A 17,531-nucleotide genomic window follows, 5' to 3' on the forward strand; every position below is an offset into this window, starting at 1 on the left:
CACCAAAAACAACATCCGTTTACTAATCCCAAAAATATGTTTGATCCATTTATTTTTGTCTGTATATTATTTTATAAAAAAAAAATAATCAGAAAAGGACCAATCTTTATGCACAATGAGAAAAAAATTAACAAAAGAATAAAACCAAAACTGAAGCATTTATTTCACAAATCAGCATATGCATGTAAATAATTGTAGTTATTATGTGCTCTATATAATGCTCAAATTAAACAGAATGAAGTCAGCCCAATACACATTGTCCCTCCTTTTGTCTGGTGCATAATCAAACATCTTTTTAAAATTAACAGTTCAGCATGTGGTTAACTAATCATCACAGCTAGAGCTTTATTTATTTGACAGAACAAACGCGTATTTCTTTTCAGTAGAAACGAACACATTAATGCACGAGAATTAAAGTAATCATAGTACATTTTAGTAACGGCTGGCATGGCTCTTATAATTCGGAAACAGCTTCCTTAAGCGAATGCATCCATTTACGAATTTTTCTGAGGGACCTTAATTGTAACCTGTGGAGGAAAACAGTAAAGTAAATAATAAACCTGTGAAGATATGGAGATTGTAAAAATGTGTATGTGTATATATATATATATATATACACACACACACACACATATTATATGTATATTAATGTACTTTTATGATCTTTTCATTTGAAATAGGCAACTCTAAATAATCAATCCCTGTGGGAAATCCGTTTCGGCAAATGTAGAATAAAAGACGGATACATGTGTAACATTTAGTTTCCAATACAGAATCAATTATGAAAATAAGTGCAGCAACTTACCGTTTTGACCTCTGTGTAGTTGTCCAGTCCGTACTCCCCTAACTCACGACCAATTCCTGAAGCCTTGTATCCTCCAAATGGAGCCTGAACTCCGAACACGTCATAACAGTTAATCCTAATAAAGTAATATGACAAACACAAAACACAATTTAGAAAACTACACCTGTGTCCGATATACCACTATCCAGGATCCCCTTCAAATAGCGTAGGGCATCACATGCTCACCACACTGTGCCGGCGCGCAGACCGTTGGATATGTAATGGGCCTTATCAATGTTTTTGGTAAATACAGCAGCTGCAAGGCCGTATTTGCTGTCATTGGCTCTCTCGATCACTTCCTCTAAAGATTTAAACTTCAGAATTTGCATCACGGGTCCAAAGATCTGACAGTAATGAAAAGAATAGCGTGTTATATAATTTTACTGGATGACAATCATATAGCAAAATGGAATGAATATACAGAATCTAAATAGAAATGCATCTATTCACCACACCATGCACATAATAGCATAATTTGTGGCATATTATTATATCATGGCAAGTTAAAATGTGTATGTAAAATGGCAGATCTACAGTAGCTCATCTGAAGTAAATCTGAAAGAAAAGACTAATATTATTCATATTATTATGGGATTATTGTGATTTTTGATCTTCCCTACATATCTGGTTAAGTGATGCTATGTCAAAATTGGTGTAATGTCAGGTTCGTACTACATTTAATGAACTATGCATGCATGGAATTATACAATCTGCATAGCAAAAAAAAAAAAAAAAAAAAAAAATTCCTCCTCCTGTTGACAAAATTCATTTACATATTTACAACATATTTGATCTGTTAACCATAAAGTTACCTTTAGATAATTGCTTGAATATGCATCACAATGACATAAAATATATTTTGAGCATTTGTATGCTTTTAAAAATGATTATGCTATGTTATTATATGAATGAATAATTTTTTTTTGTTAAGGATTCAAAGTAGGCCTAAATATAGTTTAAAAACGTTATTTTAAATAAAATATTTAAAACATTTTTAAAAACTTATTTAACTGGTATAAAAACTGAAAGACAAATATAAATATAAATATAAATATATATATATATATATATATATATATATATATATATATATATATATATATATATATATATATATATATATATAAACATTTATTTTCTCATCTGAACTAATCCAGTCACCAATCACAAAATGTATTGATAACACTATTTATGTTATTTATTAATTGTCATTAATACTACTGCAGGAAAATTTAGTGAGAGCTCAAAAGTTTATTATGTAGTGAACAGAAAAAGTCCTTTTCCTTAGTGATGTGCTAATTAAAGTACACACACCTCCTCTCGAGCAATTGTCATGTCATCTTTGACGTCGCCAAAGATAGTAGGCTGAATGAAGTAGCCGCGGTCAGCTGCTGGTCCGCCGCCGCACATGAGCTTAGCGCCCTCACGCTTCCCACTGCTGATGTAGCCAAGAATCTTCTGGAACTGCTCCTCATCCACCTTCAGCAAACAGGTTAAATATTAAAAGAGAAATGATCAGAGCACTATGCTCAACAAGGTCTCCACTGTACATTAGTTACTTGTGTGTTATCAGAACTAAATGTATCCGCATGCATCTTCAAATACAAGCTTCATACGTACCTGGGGCCCCTGCTCTGTGTTGAAGTTAAAGGGATCTCCCACAATCCTCTTCTTAGCTCTCTCTACACTTCGCTCAATGAACTCATCGTAGATGCTCTCCTGTACATACGTACGAGAGCCTGCGCAACAGCACTGGCCTTGGTTGAAGAACAGGGCGAAATGGGACTGCTCCACTGCCTCCTCCACTGCAAACGCAAATATACTTCCATTAGAATGATCGGCAAACTGATTAGCACTGTTAATAGAGTAATCACATGAGGAATCAAAAGGCAAAATCAAAACACTTTTTTAGGGTCTCCAGTAAAGAATATTAGCATGCATATAACTGGAATATTAGCTATTTATTAGTATTAATTAAGCACATATATATACTATATCTATGCACACACACACTTTTTGTATTATTATCTCTATTTTCCAGCAGCTACACAACATAGTGTGAATAATGAGCGTTATTTGTTAGTTATTTGTCAGTTTGAAATGTGGTGGGTGTGTTGAAGGATGAAGACCTTGCGTGTCTGTTTGTTTGTAAACTCTATCACCGGTGTGCTGACTGTTTTTGGACTACGGTGAATAAAGCATGTTTACTCAACAGTTACATGCATATCTCTCTCCTCCTTTGTAGCCTTTGGGACAGACCAGTACGGCCTTGTTTATTTCATCTAGATAGATACAGACTGGGTGGAAATGGTTATGTACTACTAAATAATGACATCTGTAAAAACATTACTAAAGTTGATCCATCATTATAGGTAGACCTAAAATATCATGACCCTTTTCAATTGCCACAGAAATATAATACACTGACAGGGTCATGTGAACTCACTATTGGCATCTGATAGAATGATGTTTGGACTCTTTCCTCCCAGCTCTAGTGTGACCTTCTTCAGATTACTGGTACTTGAGGCTTTCATGATGAGGTGACCTACCTATAAAACGACAGTAAGACACTCCAGTAAACAAAAGAGACTTACTGTAAGCTGCAAATATCCAATATATCCACCTTTGCTACCACAGCAATATTTGGTAGCAGCTTAATGCTAATGAGCACACTTGTTTATTAATAACAAAATCACAGTTTTGGGTAAATCATCCTCACCAAGATAGGTTTATAGTTTATAAATTATGGAACAAAAGTTTCAGGCACAATGAATAATTCACAAAAACAGTTGCTGTATTTAGATATTTTACTTTATTGTGTAATTATTTTACATTTCTATGCATGGCCCATAGCTGATATTTGCACAGTACTGTACTTATCCAAGAAATATCCGCTACTGAAGAAAATCCTCTTACCTCAGTGGAGCCAGTGAAAGCTACTTTGTCCACATCCATGTGAGATGCGATGGCTGCCCCAGCTGTGGGACCCAATCCTGGGACGATGTTGACGACGCCAGCAGGGAAACCCACCTACAAACAATCAAGATGATGACCAGGTGGGAAAAGCAAAATGACTTGTGCATGTAAATAATGGTTCACTTTTAAAGGCTTCTAACTCATTACTTATGCTGTACACTAAAGAGGCCAAAACCTGGAAACAAGGTCACAGTTTAGCAATTCTGGTTCTGAAATGCTAATGTCACTGGGTTTTTTGATGGAATCATGGTTAAAAAGATATTTACTTTTTGTTTTACAGCATAACATACATCAGTAATACATCGTTTTTTTGGGGTTTTTTTTTTAAGTATTGAAAAAGGTAGTGTCTAACAAGTGACTAAGTGGGACAATAGAGATTGTCGGGACATTAAATATCATAACACCGAACAGGTAAACTTATCTACTAAGTAGTGGCTTTCGCAGCCTCATTGTGTTTATAATCACACACTTACGATCTATTGTAACTCAAACTTTCAAGGAAAATGTTTCACAATAAAGACTGGTGGTGACGGTTAAGTCATGGGACTGTGGTATAGTTTGTTAATAGTCTACATTTTACTTAAACTGTAAAAAATTTGAGAATAGTTGAGAAAACTTTCAGAAAAAAGAGGGTTAAGAGAAGGCTTAAGGCTTTTTTTTTTCTTCCAGGGTACAGATTGTATTTAGGCTTTAAAATTCATAAAAGCTGTGTTTATTTGTAAAGATTATCATGATAAACAGTGTGCAAGAATAATAAACGTTTGTTGCCAATACTACAACTGCTAAAAAAAATATATATATATCATCACTGAAGTGCTAACAATAAAGCTCAAGTCAAGATAAGTCAAGACGTTTTATATAGATCTTATTCCAATGCGTCAAAATTGTGTCAAAGCAGCTTTCTGTATTAAAAGGGGAAATAAGAGTGTCCTTCTCCTCTAGCCAGACGAAACCATCGGCAGCTGTTTAAAAGAAAACTCATCTGCTTCCTGTGGTTCAAGTAAACATGTCATGTTATTTGAAGAGCACATATACTGTAGGTAAGCCATTCACCTCTTTGATCAGACTGGCCACATAGAGCGCTGTGAGAGGAGTCTGCTCTGCAACCTTCATCACCACTGTGTTTCCTGTGGCCAGAGCAGGACCGAGCTTCCAGGCCTGCATCAGCAGCGGGAAGTTCCACTGGAGGACGGTGTGGGGAAATAAAGACAACGTGTGAAAGATGGAAATGCATAACCAATTCTAAAATTCCACAGCATATACTTACAGGGATAATTTGGCCACAGACTCCAATGGGCTCATGCCTGGTGTAGCAGAAGTAGTCACCATCAATGGGAATTGTCTTGCCCTCCCATTTGTCTGCCCAGCCAGCATAATACCTACAAACCAACCAACACCCAACAAAAAAGAGTTTCGACCTTATGATTAAAGTCACTCCCTTTATCAGATTTAATTGAACACTCATTAATTATCTACTAAAATCATATAAGGTATTATAAAGCCCGTCAGTGGCAGATATGCCTCTTCTGAAGCAAGTGAAAACAATTACATTTATTTAGTTTAAAATACGGCTAGCTTCAATATTTAACTAGTCAAATATGTACGATTCTGATTATCGATGATAAATCCGGTTATTGTATATTTAAAACTTTATTTGTTCACTTTCAGAATTATTGGAGAGATGCCGTTCACATACAGTATGATATACGCGTCACATTAGGTTAATTCATGCAAGACAAAACCGTCTTCTTACGCAATTCAAATACTTCACTGCTCGGATGTGATCCGTTATTTGCAACGCAAGACGCTAATCACGCAACTCAGAGAAAGGACCGAGTTTCGCCAGACTAAAATGTGCAATGAAGCAATCAATAAGGAAATGCCATACACCGATTTCGGTTTTAACTATAAAAGCTGTGGAGAACATAAAGACATGAAGTTCACCTCAAGCATTTGACCACCATGGGCACGTCCACGGTGTAGGAGACTGCGTAAGGTTTTCCATTGTCGAGAGTCTCTAGTTCCTGTTTAAAATAAATACAAATAGCATTAACAGTACTATTGCAGAGCGAGAATAAATCAGTGCTGATATATGTTTCAAAATGACAGGAGCCATGTATTAACAGTGTGGAAGTTATAGCAAGGATATAAAAATCTCCCCAATTTATATTTTCCAAAATTACACAATAATGACAAACTTAGTTAGAGAGTATACTCCAAGTATTAACATTTTATTATCATCTTTGTCCGCAACTGAATACGTGTTGTGTGTTTGTATAATGGCTATCCTTTATTCAAATATGTTTTGGTAATTTTATGTCATTTCATAATCAATCCCTAATTTTCAGCAAGCAGTGAGTGAAAAAGTAAGAAAAGCTCAGATGTAAATTCATATAACTGGGGCCTTTGTCTGATTCGGTTGTGGGTTTTTCATTTTGCTGAATCATACTGACAATGCTTTTTCACACGTTTGATAAATCTTCTAATGTCAATGAGGACAAAGGTTATCTGAGCGACTCACGGCTAAATAGGCAGCGTCTCTCTCTATGCAGTCTGCTAATCGGCTCAAGAGCAGCCCGCGGTGGGACGCGTCCATGCGCCGCCAGGGAGACCCAAACTTGAAAGCATCTTTGGCAGCTTTGACAGCTTTTTCCACATCTGCCTGCATGCAAAAAAAAAAAAAAAAAAAAAACACATGAGAGGGAAACATAGTCTGAAAATGTCGTGCAAGGCTCCATACGGATGGCCTTGGCCGATGCGGGAACGAATCAGGCCGGCTAATGCAACTCTGCCCTATCTGGTCATATTTCTTCGCCCGGCAGCTTTGCTTGATACACACTGCACAAAACGCAGACATCCTGAGTTCATTTTAGCGTCGGAGTCTTTATTAAGTTATGCTTATTGTATTATATCTGCGAGGTAACGTTAGTTCGTTCAAGGCTGGCCACGGGACGTGTTAAATAACATGCACGGCTATTTTTAATCCTCGGCTCCTGGTTTGTATCTGCCATGTTGGCATAGGAAAGTCAAGCAGATGCGTGCTTATCAGTGAGAGCGGGGAGGAGGTTTGTTAAGCAAACACAGGTGAGGAGGCAAATGAGAGTGAAGTTATTTTGAAAGATATTTTGAAAATGTTGATACCCAAATGGTTGATGTTAGCCACTGGCTTCTACAGTATACTATAGCTATCGTCATCCATCGTAATTCTAATTAATAGTTTTTAATGTTGAAGTCTATTATGTTCACCAAGGCTGCATTTAAAACACAATTAACTATCAGACTTGTGCCCTGTCTTGCCGTGTTTCTCCCTCTCGTGAGCCAGTTTCTGTTTTCCTTGATTGTGTTAAATTTAATTAGGTGTCGCCAATATATATTCCCTGTGTTTTCCCCTCACCTGGTATCGTTTATGTCATTCTATGTTGAAGAGACCAGGAGCACTGTGAAATATTATTGATTTAAAACAACTCTTTTCTATTTGAGTATATTTAAAATTAGAATTTATAATAATATAATAAAAACAATTTAATAAATAATATAATACTATATAAAATGACCAACTCTTGTTATTATTTGTCACATGTCATATTTTAATCAGTGGAGTGGAACTTGAATTTAGGTCTATTTCTCATACAAAGCTATCATGTTGCTTCAGAAGACTTGGCCCTTTTCATTTTATTGTATAGAGAGAAAAAAATCTTGATGCTCAGCAGGTTTAACCAGATATTCAGCCAGTCTCTCAACCCGAACAGCTTAAAGTTCCCAAAACCCCAAGAGCTGAGACCTGCAAACCAGGCTGCTTTAAGACATTTTTATTCGGCGCGGATGCACTTTTGAATTTAAAACACCTACCTTTTCTCCCTCTGCGACGTGGCAGATCACCTCACCGGTCGAAGGATTGATGGTTGGAAAGGTTTTCTTGTTCACCGCATCATGCCATTCATTGTTGATAAAAATCTGCGGGAAAAAAAAGTGAAGCATTGACACAACAAAAGACAAATTTTACTGGTATTTTTTCACATTGCAGATCAGTGGACAAAAACAGAGCAAGTAATTACATGTCATGTGTAATAAATGATGACAGCTAAAACTAGGGCTGCATGATATGCAGGAAATATATGGAGGTAACGTTTTCATAAGAAAGTGTAACCAAATATGATAACAGTACGAATAATGTGATACTACATCGTGAAATAATCATGATAAAATGTGTCAAAACATAGTTATATAAATAGTATATATAAAAACAAAATGCATATTCGGCCTATGTAAAGAGTCAGGATTTGATTTTTTTTCCTAATTCATTCGAGCAGAAGACAAACAAGGCATCCATCAAACCCTGAAAACACTGAATAACTACAATAATTCAGTTTTCTATTGATAGAATAATAAAAAAAGGTTTACTGTAAATTGTTCATTTCAAACCTGATATTAAGGAAATAATACAACACTGGAATCAAGAATCTGTTGTTCAGGGTGTTTCGTCACACTCAGTTTTTCAAGAACAGAGAAAAATCATGTAATTAGCGTTAAATAAAATGTTTAAAAATACTTAAGTCATTCAACATTTTTGATATATAACTTTTTACAACAGAGCCCGTACAGTACAAGATTACAAAACAATATTAGTGGATAAGTACATCTCAGGATGATTTTTTTTTATTTATTGATAATTGCATTTCTGTTAACACTTATTATGTTTCAAGTCATGGGTGTAGTTTCAGTTAAATATAATAATCCTGCATATACCAGAGGTTGAGAATGCATTTTAATAAATATGAACGTGAGCTGTAGGAATCTGTCACATTGCACCTATATATTCCTGCGAATGATTTAGTCAGGTATTTTCAGAAACAAGGAATTTATAATAAAGCTCAGCTCCTGTCATTTATTTATCTGAATTTCTGGCTAGCAGGAATCTCCTTAAGGGCTTTTAGTTGAGAGTCTTATCTAGGCTGGTCTATATACTATATGCTGCACGGGTGTTGATGTATAGGACCTACACTCAAAATAACAGATTACAACTCCAAACAGTTTACATCTACAAACCACATTACATGATAAAAGATAATCGGTCCTGAGAAGTACTGAATGTTTCTAATTCATACTAATTCTAATGTTAAGAGCACTGCTTTAAATGGTAATTATAATTCTAACTCTTAGTCAGTGATAATCATATTAAATGATACATTCTCTTTTGCAAACACATTATACCCTCTAATTTTATAAAATATTATAAGCAAAATATGATCACACGTTTCACAAAAAGATTGTCTAGTAATTCCAGTTATGACACTCATTATTTAGATCATTATTTAAAACAATAGGTAAATGTGTGTGTGTGTGTGAGAGAGACACAGACAGAGAGTGAGTGAGTGAGTGTGTGTGTGTGTGTGTGTGTGTGTGTGAGAGAGAGAGAGAGAGAGAGAGAGAGAGAGAGAGAGAGAGAGAGAGAGAGAGAGAGAGAGAGAGAGGGGACCACAGCCTAAAATGATGAAAAAGATAAGATAAAACAGGAATGGCATTTTTTTTTTCGATGGAGGCGGGGTTCGAAAAAAAACGTCAAGTTCATTAACCCGCTTAAAATAACTTTTTACATGAAATGCAATCGCCGTAAATCTACGGCAGAGCACTTAAGAGGATCGTACAGATATAACGCTTATTCAGCGTATCGATAGTTCTGCAAACAAAAATGCGAGTTAAAATATGAGCAGCGTGCCGCAGCATGTCATTTTCTACCTGTTTGACTAAACACGCGAAGTCTCTGAATTTGTTCGTTACCTTGTTATAGTGAACGTCTGGGTGAACGTTCGGTGCAGGAATCGTTGAATGCTGACATGTTGAAATACGGAAAACTTGTGGAAAAGTTCTGGAGAAAACAGTGCGCAGCATGTTTAGTCAGTAGCCTTCAACACGGAGATTGTTGATGAACTCGGACTTCAGAGCAGAACTGCGCTCGCTTGTTGCCAGATATTTTAGGAAAACTAATGTCATAAAACCAATCAACATCCGCACTTTGACGTAATACACTATAATTATTTACAACTTTTATATATGCATTTACAACACAACTATATAAATATTACCAGAATAAACGGCATTTACAACAAATAACTCGCGTTGTCAAGCAAAGGAAATATCTCAAAAACGTGTGGACCTGGCAACAATCAAAAGACGAGAACGCCTGTGTAAAAGTCGTGATTAATTCAAAATCATTCTCGCGATGCGTAACTAGTAAATAAAAAATAAGCATTTTTAAAATATTGAAATTGTGTTAAACTATATCAGACAACGTTGAAATAAAATATCCACGTGCTAGTTTTTATTTTGAAAAACGAATCATGTGACATCCTGCCATGAAAGTCATATGATTGTGGTTTGGGGAATATGGCGTCACATTTGTTTTGCGGCAGAGTAAACCTAAACATTTTGCGAGAAGCTGCACGAAAAGACCTGCGCGAATTTTTGGATAAATGTTCGGGAAGCAAGGTAAAGCTCTTTGCTTTTATGCTAACTAATGCAGGTTAGTCTCGAAAGCGGTCCCTGTCCTGCTGTCACACCTGTCACTTTCTCAGATATCCACAAAACGAGCTGACCGTGTTAAAATGTACTGTACTGTACTGTATGGTGTGGTTTGCAAATGATTATTAATGCAGATATTGTTCGGTGATGCTGTCAGTCGACATGGAACCTTTAGAGCTTTATAATTCATTAATTTTTGTGTTTTCGCTTTTTTCGTTTAAGGCCATTGTTTGGGACGAGTATCTGACTGGACCTTTCGGCTTAATTGCTCAGTATTCCCTTTTGAAGGTGAGGTAAACTGTACCCAATATTAGTGGAGAAAATATAATTTCATATTTCAAAGACACTGGAGACTACTTTAATGATCGTTTCATGCTTTTCGAAGAAGGTGATTGTCTCAATTTCATTTTTAAAAGGAACATGAAGTTGAGAAAATGTTCACCCTCAAAGGCGGCCGTATACCATCGGCTGCCGTCAAGAACATTGTCTTTTTTGTTCGACCGAGGTTGGAACTGATGGACATCATTGCAGAAAATGTTGCGAGGTAAGTCAACAAAACATCAAAGCATGTAACATTCGACAAATCTAATTTCTTTTTGCAGGACAGTCCAGCACTAAAGCCTGGGAAAAGTATAAGCTTTTAATACTATTTGAAAAATTATAATAAGAGTCTCATCGCCTTTTGTTCTGAATACTGTAAGCTGTTTGTGCAACATGCAGGTTTTCAATTTTGATCATATTTGCTTGCACAATAGTGGATATTTTGATTAAAGAAAATAAAAAGGTACTTTTAATGATGCATTGCATTGGTTGAATGCATTGGTTTTTGGCAGTATTCAGTGATGCTCTGTCGCTGATGATATTACGTTTTAATATATGCATTGCAGTGAGGATAAATTACAACCACGAGAATTCCACATCCTGTTTGTGCCTCGCCGGAGTCTCCTGTGTGAGCAGCGGCTGAAGGAGAAAGGGGTTCTGAACTCTTTCACAAACATCGATGAATACATCCTGGACCTTATACCTTATGATGGAGATCTTCTTTCCATGGAGTCTGAGAGTTCTTTTAGAGTAAGACTGCTAAGATCTAGAAATATCTATGGATGCAAAATACGCTTCATTAATGTATTTATCGTTTTTGTTATTATTAGTAATAACAATAAACAAAATATTGTTATATTTTATGGGACATAGATGCATACAGGTGCTGAGCATATTTACCTTAATGCAGTAATGCCAGATACGTGAAATAATAGTCATAAATATAGTCTTTAAATCACAGGCTTAAGCAAAAATACACAATTGTGCATAAACAAAAAAATAAAAATTAATTGTGATTGTTATAACAATATAACAGACTACTTACATAAAATTATATTATAAGTATATGTTGTCACTCTAGGTGTGTGTGTGTGTGTGTGTGTGTGTATTTATTTTTTTGTACCCTTTAAGAACTTCTTACTTGATAAAAATGATTCAATTGTCAATCAAAAAACAGAAGGCATGTAGTAGATTGCATACAGCATGTTTTGTTCCTGTAAATATCTGAACATTTTGATAGGTTAAAGCTCTCAGAAATGCATGCATCAAATATGACGCTGTTGTTTTTTTTTTGTTTTTTTTGAGGCTGCAAAAATGTCTCATTCAACAATCTGTGATTTCATGACATCAAACATTTCTCAAACATACGCATGAGCAGACTGTGATGTTCACATAACTGTTTTGCATCATGAAGGAATGTTATTTAGAGAATGATCAGACAAGCCTGTATCACGCCGCCAAGGGCCTCATGACTTTGCAAGCACTTTACGGAACAATACCGCAAATCTTTGGCAAGGGCGAGTGTTCAAGGGTGAGTAGAAAAGCATTTGTGCCTATTCTTTTTTTTAAACATTCAATGCCATTTAGTATCTAGTTCTTCCTCAGTAATACTTATTTGTTGTAGTTTTGTTTTTACATTGCATTGATACATACATATATTTATATATATATTATATATATATATATATATATATATATATATATATATATATATATATTTATATTTATTTATTTATTTATTTATTTATTCTCAGCATGTGGCCAACATGATGTTGCGGATGAAGAGAGAGTTTGCAGGGAGTCATACTCAAATCCTGCCTGTGTTTGATACCCTCCTCCTGTTGGATCGAAATGTGGATTTGCTTACGCCGTTAGCCACCCAACTTACCTATGAGGGTCTTATCGATGAGATCTTTGGCATCACCAATGGTAAATGAGTTTTAAATTGTGCAGGTATAAAAAAAACAAAACTTTAAGATCTAATTTATTTCCTAGAGATTGTATATTCTGTTATTTTCTCATTAGTCTGCCCTATCATCCCTTTTTTTCTTTGACAGGTTATGTGAAGCTTCCACCTGAGAAGTTTGCGCAGAAGAAACAGGGAGAAGGTGGAAAAGATCTCCCGACCGAGCCGAAGAAACTGCAGCTCAACTCAGCCGAGGAGCTTTATGCTGAAATAAGGGACAAGAACTTCAATGCTGTGGGAGCGGCTCTCAGCAAGAAAGCCAAGATTATATCTGCTGCGTTTGAGGTTTGTGCTGCTTTTGTGAGACAAAACCAACAACGGCTGGCTTGAAATAAATTGAGCAAGTAATTAAACTTCCCTCGTCGGTGATTTTAGTGAGCCGACTGCATTTATTTGACCAAAAAGAAAAACCGTTGGTGATCTTGTATTCTTGTTTCTGTGCTAGGAGCGACACAATGCGAAAACCGTTGGAGAGATTAAACAGTTTGTTTCCCAGCTGCCTCACATGCAGGCAGCTCGGGGTTCCCTGGCTAATCACACCTCTATTGCCGAACTCATTAAGGACATAACAAGTAAGTCTCAGACCAAATAAAGATTTAGTTCTTTTCTGCTTGAGGTCTGTGGAGCGCTTTCGATTAGAATAGTTTCTACACAAAAAAAGAAGGAATCTACATTATTTGAAAGTAGTTTATAGTTTACAGACAGGATCATTCTGACAAGATATATAGAGGGACCAACTAATAACATACTATGAGTAGCTTTTATATTTTATAACTTAAGTATAATTTATCATTTAATTTGAACAATAGATATTTGTAAACGTATGGTTGTTGACACAGCCTTGTTGCTGTAAACTTAGAGGATTAACCAGGATTAAGTTATTCAGTTAAGTGCAATTGCTAATTCTACTAATGATGATTCATGTTTAGAATTTCTGCAACAAGTAGTAATTGTTCAAGAATTAGCATTTCGTTAAACATCATTTTGCATGCATATCCTGTGATATGCTGTTTTTGGAATTCTCAAAATGTGCTTGCTGGACTTTCCCTGTTTCCCTGTCATTTTTAACAAACAAACGGTCCTGTAGTAAAGCAGTGTGATAATATTTTGAGACCTGACGGTAATTTACGTTTAGTTTTTTACTTGGCAGTTTCTGAGCTTCTTCTCAAACTGCCTTGCTTTCCTGTGTTTCAGCCTCAGAAGACTTCTTTGACAGTCTGACCGTTGAACAAGAGTTCATGACTGGAGTAGACACAGACAAGGTGCCTTGTTTTGTTTATGACTCCGCTGTGAATACAGTATAATCTAATAATTAATTTTTAATGATTTACGCAACTTTAAAAGAAAGGATGTATACATTTCTTCATCAGAACAGAATAGAACAAATTTAGCATTACGTCACTTGCTCGCAGATGGATATTTTTACTGGGGATAGGTAATATTTTAGGTTTGATTCACTTCTTTTGTTTTTATTGTGATTTTTACTCTCAGGTCAGCACATATATAGAAGACTGCATAGCACAAAAAGACCCTCTGATAAAAATCCTTCGACTGGTGTGCATGCAGTCTGTCTGCAACAACGGCCTCAAACAGAAAGTCCTGGACTACTATAAGAAAGAGATCCTTCAGGTTGGACAGAGGACATTTCTTTGTGGTTTCTTTTATTTCCTTTTTAGATGATTTGTGAATCCATAACAGTGAATTTAATTAGGATGTCCCTCGATAACGATCACATTGGAACATTGATGTCACTGATTTCTATCAGCGTTGTGCAAAAGTCAATCATGAATCAATGAATGCCATAAACATTTACCATGTTTGTGTTTTGTTGGATTAGACATACGGTTACAAGCACATTCTGACCCTCAAGAACTTGGAAAAGGTTGGGTTACTCAAACCTCAAAGCACCATGAGAAACAACTACCCCACGATCAGGAAAACACTCAAATTGTGGATGGAGGATGCCAACGAACAGGTTTGCTCTGGCCTTTATTTTTTTAGTAAGATTCTCTTTTTATATGACTGAAAATGTCTGGAACTAGAAAAATGTTCTCTGTCCAAATTCAAACCAGAGCTTTGAACTAATGGACGTTTTTCACATTTTCTTGCATCAGCCAGAAGTTGTCATAGTTTCATTTTAAAAAATGAAAATATTATTTTTGTGTTCCTATTTGCTCAAATAAATTAGTTGTTCAATTTTAGCAGACTTCAAGTATTCTAGTGTAGCATACCTGATTTCAAATATATTTTAGTATGTTTATTTTTCACTAGGGCGAACTTGACATCATGCATTCATTAAACGACCTTGTGAGCAGTTAGTTAAAAGTTTACTCTGCCGCATCTAAGGACTACATGTTATCTGTAGTTTGGGAATTACTAATGCGTGTTAACTTTCCTTTAGAACCCCAATGACATCTCGTATGTGTACAGTGGCTATGCGCCACTCAGTGTTCGTCTCACACAAGTGCTCGCGCGTCCTGGTTGGAGGAGCATAGAGGAGGTGCTGAAGATGTTGCCTGGTCCACACTTTGAAGAAAGACAGCAGGTTCCCACAGGCCTTCACAAGAAACGTAAGCGATGACCATAGAGATGTTATACTTCATTAACAGACTGTCATTTTAGATCAGCAAAAGCATTATAGTCTCAGCCATCTTATAGTTATCAACTTGAGCTAGCTTGTGAAATTTGATAATTTTGCTATATAGCAAATCTCAACTCCTTGTTTGCTTGTATTGTCACATACGGTTACTCTACAGTATATTATAAGAGCTCTAATCTGTGAAATGTGACCATAGGGTTTGAGAATATTACAACATTATTATTATATATTATTTGAGTAAAACTGCTTTGAAACGCGTGTATAAGTAAAAGTGCTGTATAGATACTTTGGGATGCATATGGTTGTAAGATAGAGACCATTCTCTTTTTCTTTAATTTGCAGGTCAGCCAGGAGAAAACAGAACCACGCTCGTCTTCTTCCTTGGTGGTGTGACGTATGCTGAGATCGCTGCTCTGAGGTTTTTGTCTCATATGGAAGATAGTGGGACTGAGTACATTATTGCAACCACCAAACTTATCAATGGCACCAGCTGGGTAAAGTCTCTCATGGACAATCCTGAAGAAAACTTCCCTTAAAGCTGCCGTGCCATATGAAGAGCCTCACTGATCCTGTTATCTGTTTGTCATAAACCCGGGACGTGTAGAATGCAAGTTACATCAAACTGTTGTTGCTGATTATTTTTAACGATTATGAGAGGGGTTAAAATTCCTGTTGCCTGTTGCCGTATTAATTTATTTATGAGAAAACATTTGTGAAAACAACCACCTGCATCTATAACCTAAGCAGCAAGGCTTGTGAGTCAGTGAATTATGCAGTGTATAAACATACTAATGTGATATATAACCTGCTGAAAGAAAGCATTTATTTCCAGAAACCACCATAAATTATTTGGCATGTATTAGTGACTTTTTTTAAAATAATGCATTCCAGGTCAAGATAAAAAAAAAATCTATGTTGGCTTTAATACATTTATGTAATAAATTGTTTATTGAAATAACTACATTGACTTAAATGTTTAACTAAAAGACAAAATAAAATAAAAGCAAGGCACATTATTCAGTGATTTTTTTTATTTTTTTATAGACAAATGTAAAGGGTTACAAATAATCAAATATTCAAATTTGAATGAAATTTGAACTTATTTTTTTAATTTGAAGTTAGTTGGCAATTAAAATTAAAATGTAACAAAATACAATTAAATTGAGTTGAAATTTAAAGATTTAAACAATGTATACCTGATTCAGACGTTTAGCCTTAAAATACAGTATATTGTAACAGTTAACTTACTGTAACATTTGAGGAAAAAGGAGCTGCCTAAACTGTTTTTTTTTTTGCATAGACCTAATAAGGACGAAAAATTAAAATGATTGTAACTGTCGTATTCGTTTTTGATAAATGTTACTTTTACATTTTTTTCCTAATCATTTTATCTCATTTGCTACAAGACGATTGTTGCATTAAACATATTATAAGACACATATTGCATTAAATTAGTAATCTTTTACCTTGAGTTTTAAATAGTTACATTTCTGTTCACAAATTCCAGTAGAGAAAACACATTATTATTGTCAAGACTATATATTATCAAAATATATCTTAAAACAGCACCTAAATGTGCGCCTTTTTATGATATGCTTATCTAACATGCTCACAGACCTTTTATGTAATTGATCACAACTGATATCAGACAAAGGAACTGATTGATAGATCTTTCATCATACATTGCCCTTCATCATCTGAAAACCACTTCACAGTCATGTCTCTCTGTTGGGACTACAGGAAGCAGGAAGTGGATGTACATTTCATTTAGAGGTTGAGGGATTTCTGCACTCAGAGCTTCCTTCAGAAGCCTTTGAAGCACAGTGGAGATCCAGCAGAAGATGGGTATGTGGCGCACAATGTGGAGGCTTCTTGATTTTCAGATGATTCTCGTGGCTTGATGCTCTTCTTAAAATATTCTTCCTCCTGAGGCTAAAATCCCTGAATTTCTGTTACACGGTTGACGTATTTTTGGGAGACCTAAGTGGCTGCTGCTGTCTAGAGGTGATCCAGATGAAAGCACGTCTCCTCTGAGGAGGTTTGATGTCAGAAGATTGACTGAAGTCTCATTCACATCCTAATCCCTAATCCTTCTCTTTCTTCATCATTAAGACTTTCATCAAAAAAGAAGAACATCACTTTACATTCCTCATAAATCTTTGAGTCCAGAGATTAGAGAAGTTCAGGATTAAAGTCCAGGAGAAGTCTGTGAAGACTTTAAATCAATGTCCTGACTGGCCTTTCCCTGTGCCCAGTCCAGAATGATCTTGTACAGAGACAGTTTTTCTGATTCCAGCGATACTTTA

General features: G+C 35.7%; 2 protein-coding genes across 2 annotated transcripts; one reads left to right on the forward strand and one right to left on the reverse strand.

The window, feature by feature from the left end:
* Positions 1-139: 139 nt before the first annotated feature.
* Positions 140-9,764, reverse strand: LOC122345447 (aldehyde dehydrogenase, mitochondrial-like). The gene is made up of 13 exons (XM_043239578.1): positions 9,599-9,764; positions 7,670-7,774; positions 6,342-6,482; positions 5,765-5,844; positions 5,088-5,199; positions 4,874-5,002; positions 3,761-3,874; positions 3,291-3,393; positions 2,465-2,649; positions 2,159-2,323; positions 1,031-1,188; positions 806-920; positions 140-527 (listed from the first exon to the last, which is right to left on the reverse strand). The coding sequence occupies exons 1-13, from the start codon at positions 9,707-9,709 to the stop codon at positions 495-497; spliced, it is 1,551 nt and encodes a 516-aa protein (XP_043095513.1). The 5' UTR covers positions 9,710-9,764; the 3' UTR covers positions 140-494.
* Positions 9,765-10,160: 396 nt separating this feature from the next.
* vps33a (VPS33A core subunit of CORVET and HOPS complexes) lies at positions 10,161-16,241 on the forward strand. The gene is made up of 13 exons (XM_043239577.1): positions 10,161-10,306; positions 10,562-10,627; positions 10,756-10,883; positions 11,227-11,410; positions 12,075-12,191; positions 12,415-12,589; positions 12,718-12,911; positions 13,072-13,198; positions 13,821-13,888; positions 14,118-14,255; positions 14,464-14,601; positions 15,028-15,196; positions 15,568-16,241. Exons 1-13 carry the CDS (start codon positions 10,205-10,207, stop codon positions 15,759-15,761), a joined length of 1,800 nt encoding a protein of 599 aa, XP_043095512.1. The 5' UTR covers positions 10,161-10,204; the 3' UTR covers positions 15,762-16,241.
* Positions 16,242-17,531: the final 1,290 nt, after the last annotated feature.

Source organism: Puntigrus tetrazona, chromosome 5, assembly GCF_018831695.1.
Source record: "Puntigrus tetrazona isolate hp1 chromosome 5, ASM1883169v1, whole genome shotgun sequence".
Classification (NCBI taxonomy): domain Eukaryota; kingdom Metazoa; phylum Chordata; class Actinopteri; order Cypriniformes; family Cyprinidae; genus Puntigrus; species Puntigrus tetrazona.

What these genes read in the sequence shown, in the direction of transcription:
- vps33a (XM_043239577.1), top strand. Translation starts at nt 10,205, where the DNA reads ATGGCGTCACATTTGTTTTGCGGCAGAGTAAACCTAAACATTTTGCGA. An exon ending in CTCAGTATTCCCTTTTGAAG is followed by an intron (nt 10,628 to 10,755) that starts GTGAGGTAAACT and finishes CATTTTTAAAAG; the next exon opens with GAACATGAAGTTGAGAAAAT. An exon ending in TTATATCTGCTGCGTTTGAG is followed by an intron (nt 12,912 to 13,071) that starts GTTTGTGCTGCT and finishes TTTCTGTGCTAG; the next exon opens with GAGCGACACAATGCGAAAAC.
- LOC122345447 (XM_043239578.1), bottom strand. Translation starts at nt 9,709, where the DNA reads ATGCTGCGCACTGTTTTCTCCAGAACTTTTCCACAAGTTTTCCGTATT. An exon ending in GAGACGCTGCCTATTTAGCC is followed by an intron (nt 5,845 to 6,341) that starts GTGAGTCGCTCA and finishes TATTTTAAACAG; the next exon opens with GAACTAGAGACTCTCGACAA. An exon ending in CTTTCACTGGCTCCACTGAG is followed by an intron (nt 3,394 to 3,760) that starts GTAAGAGGATTT and finishes GTCGTTTTATAG; the next exon opens with GTAGGTCACCTCATCATGAA.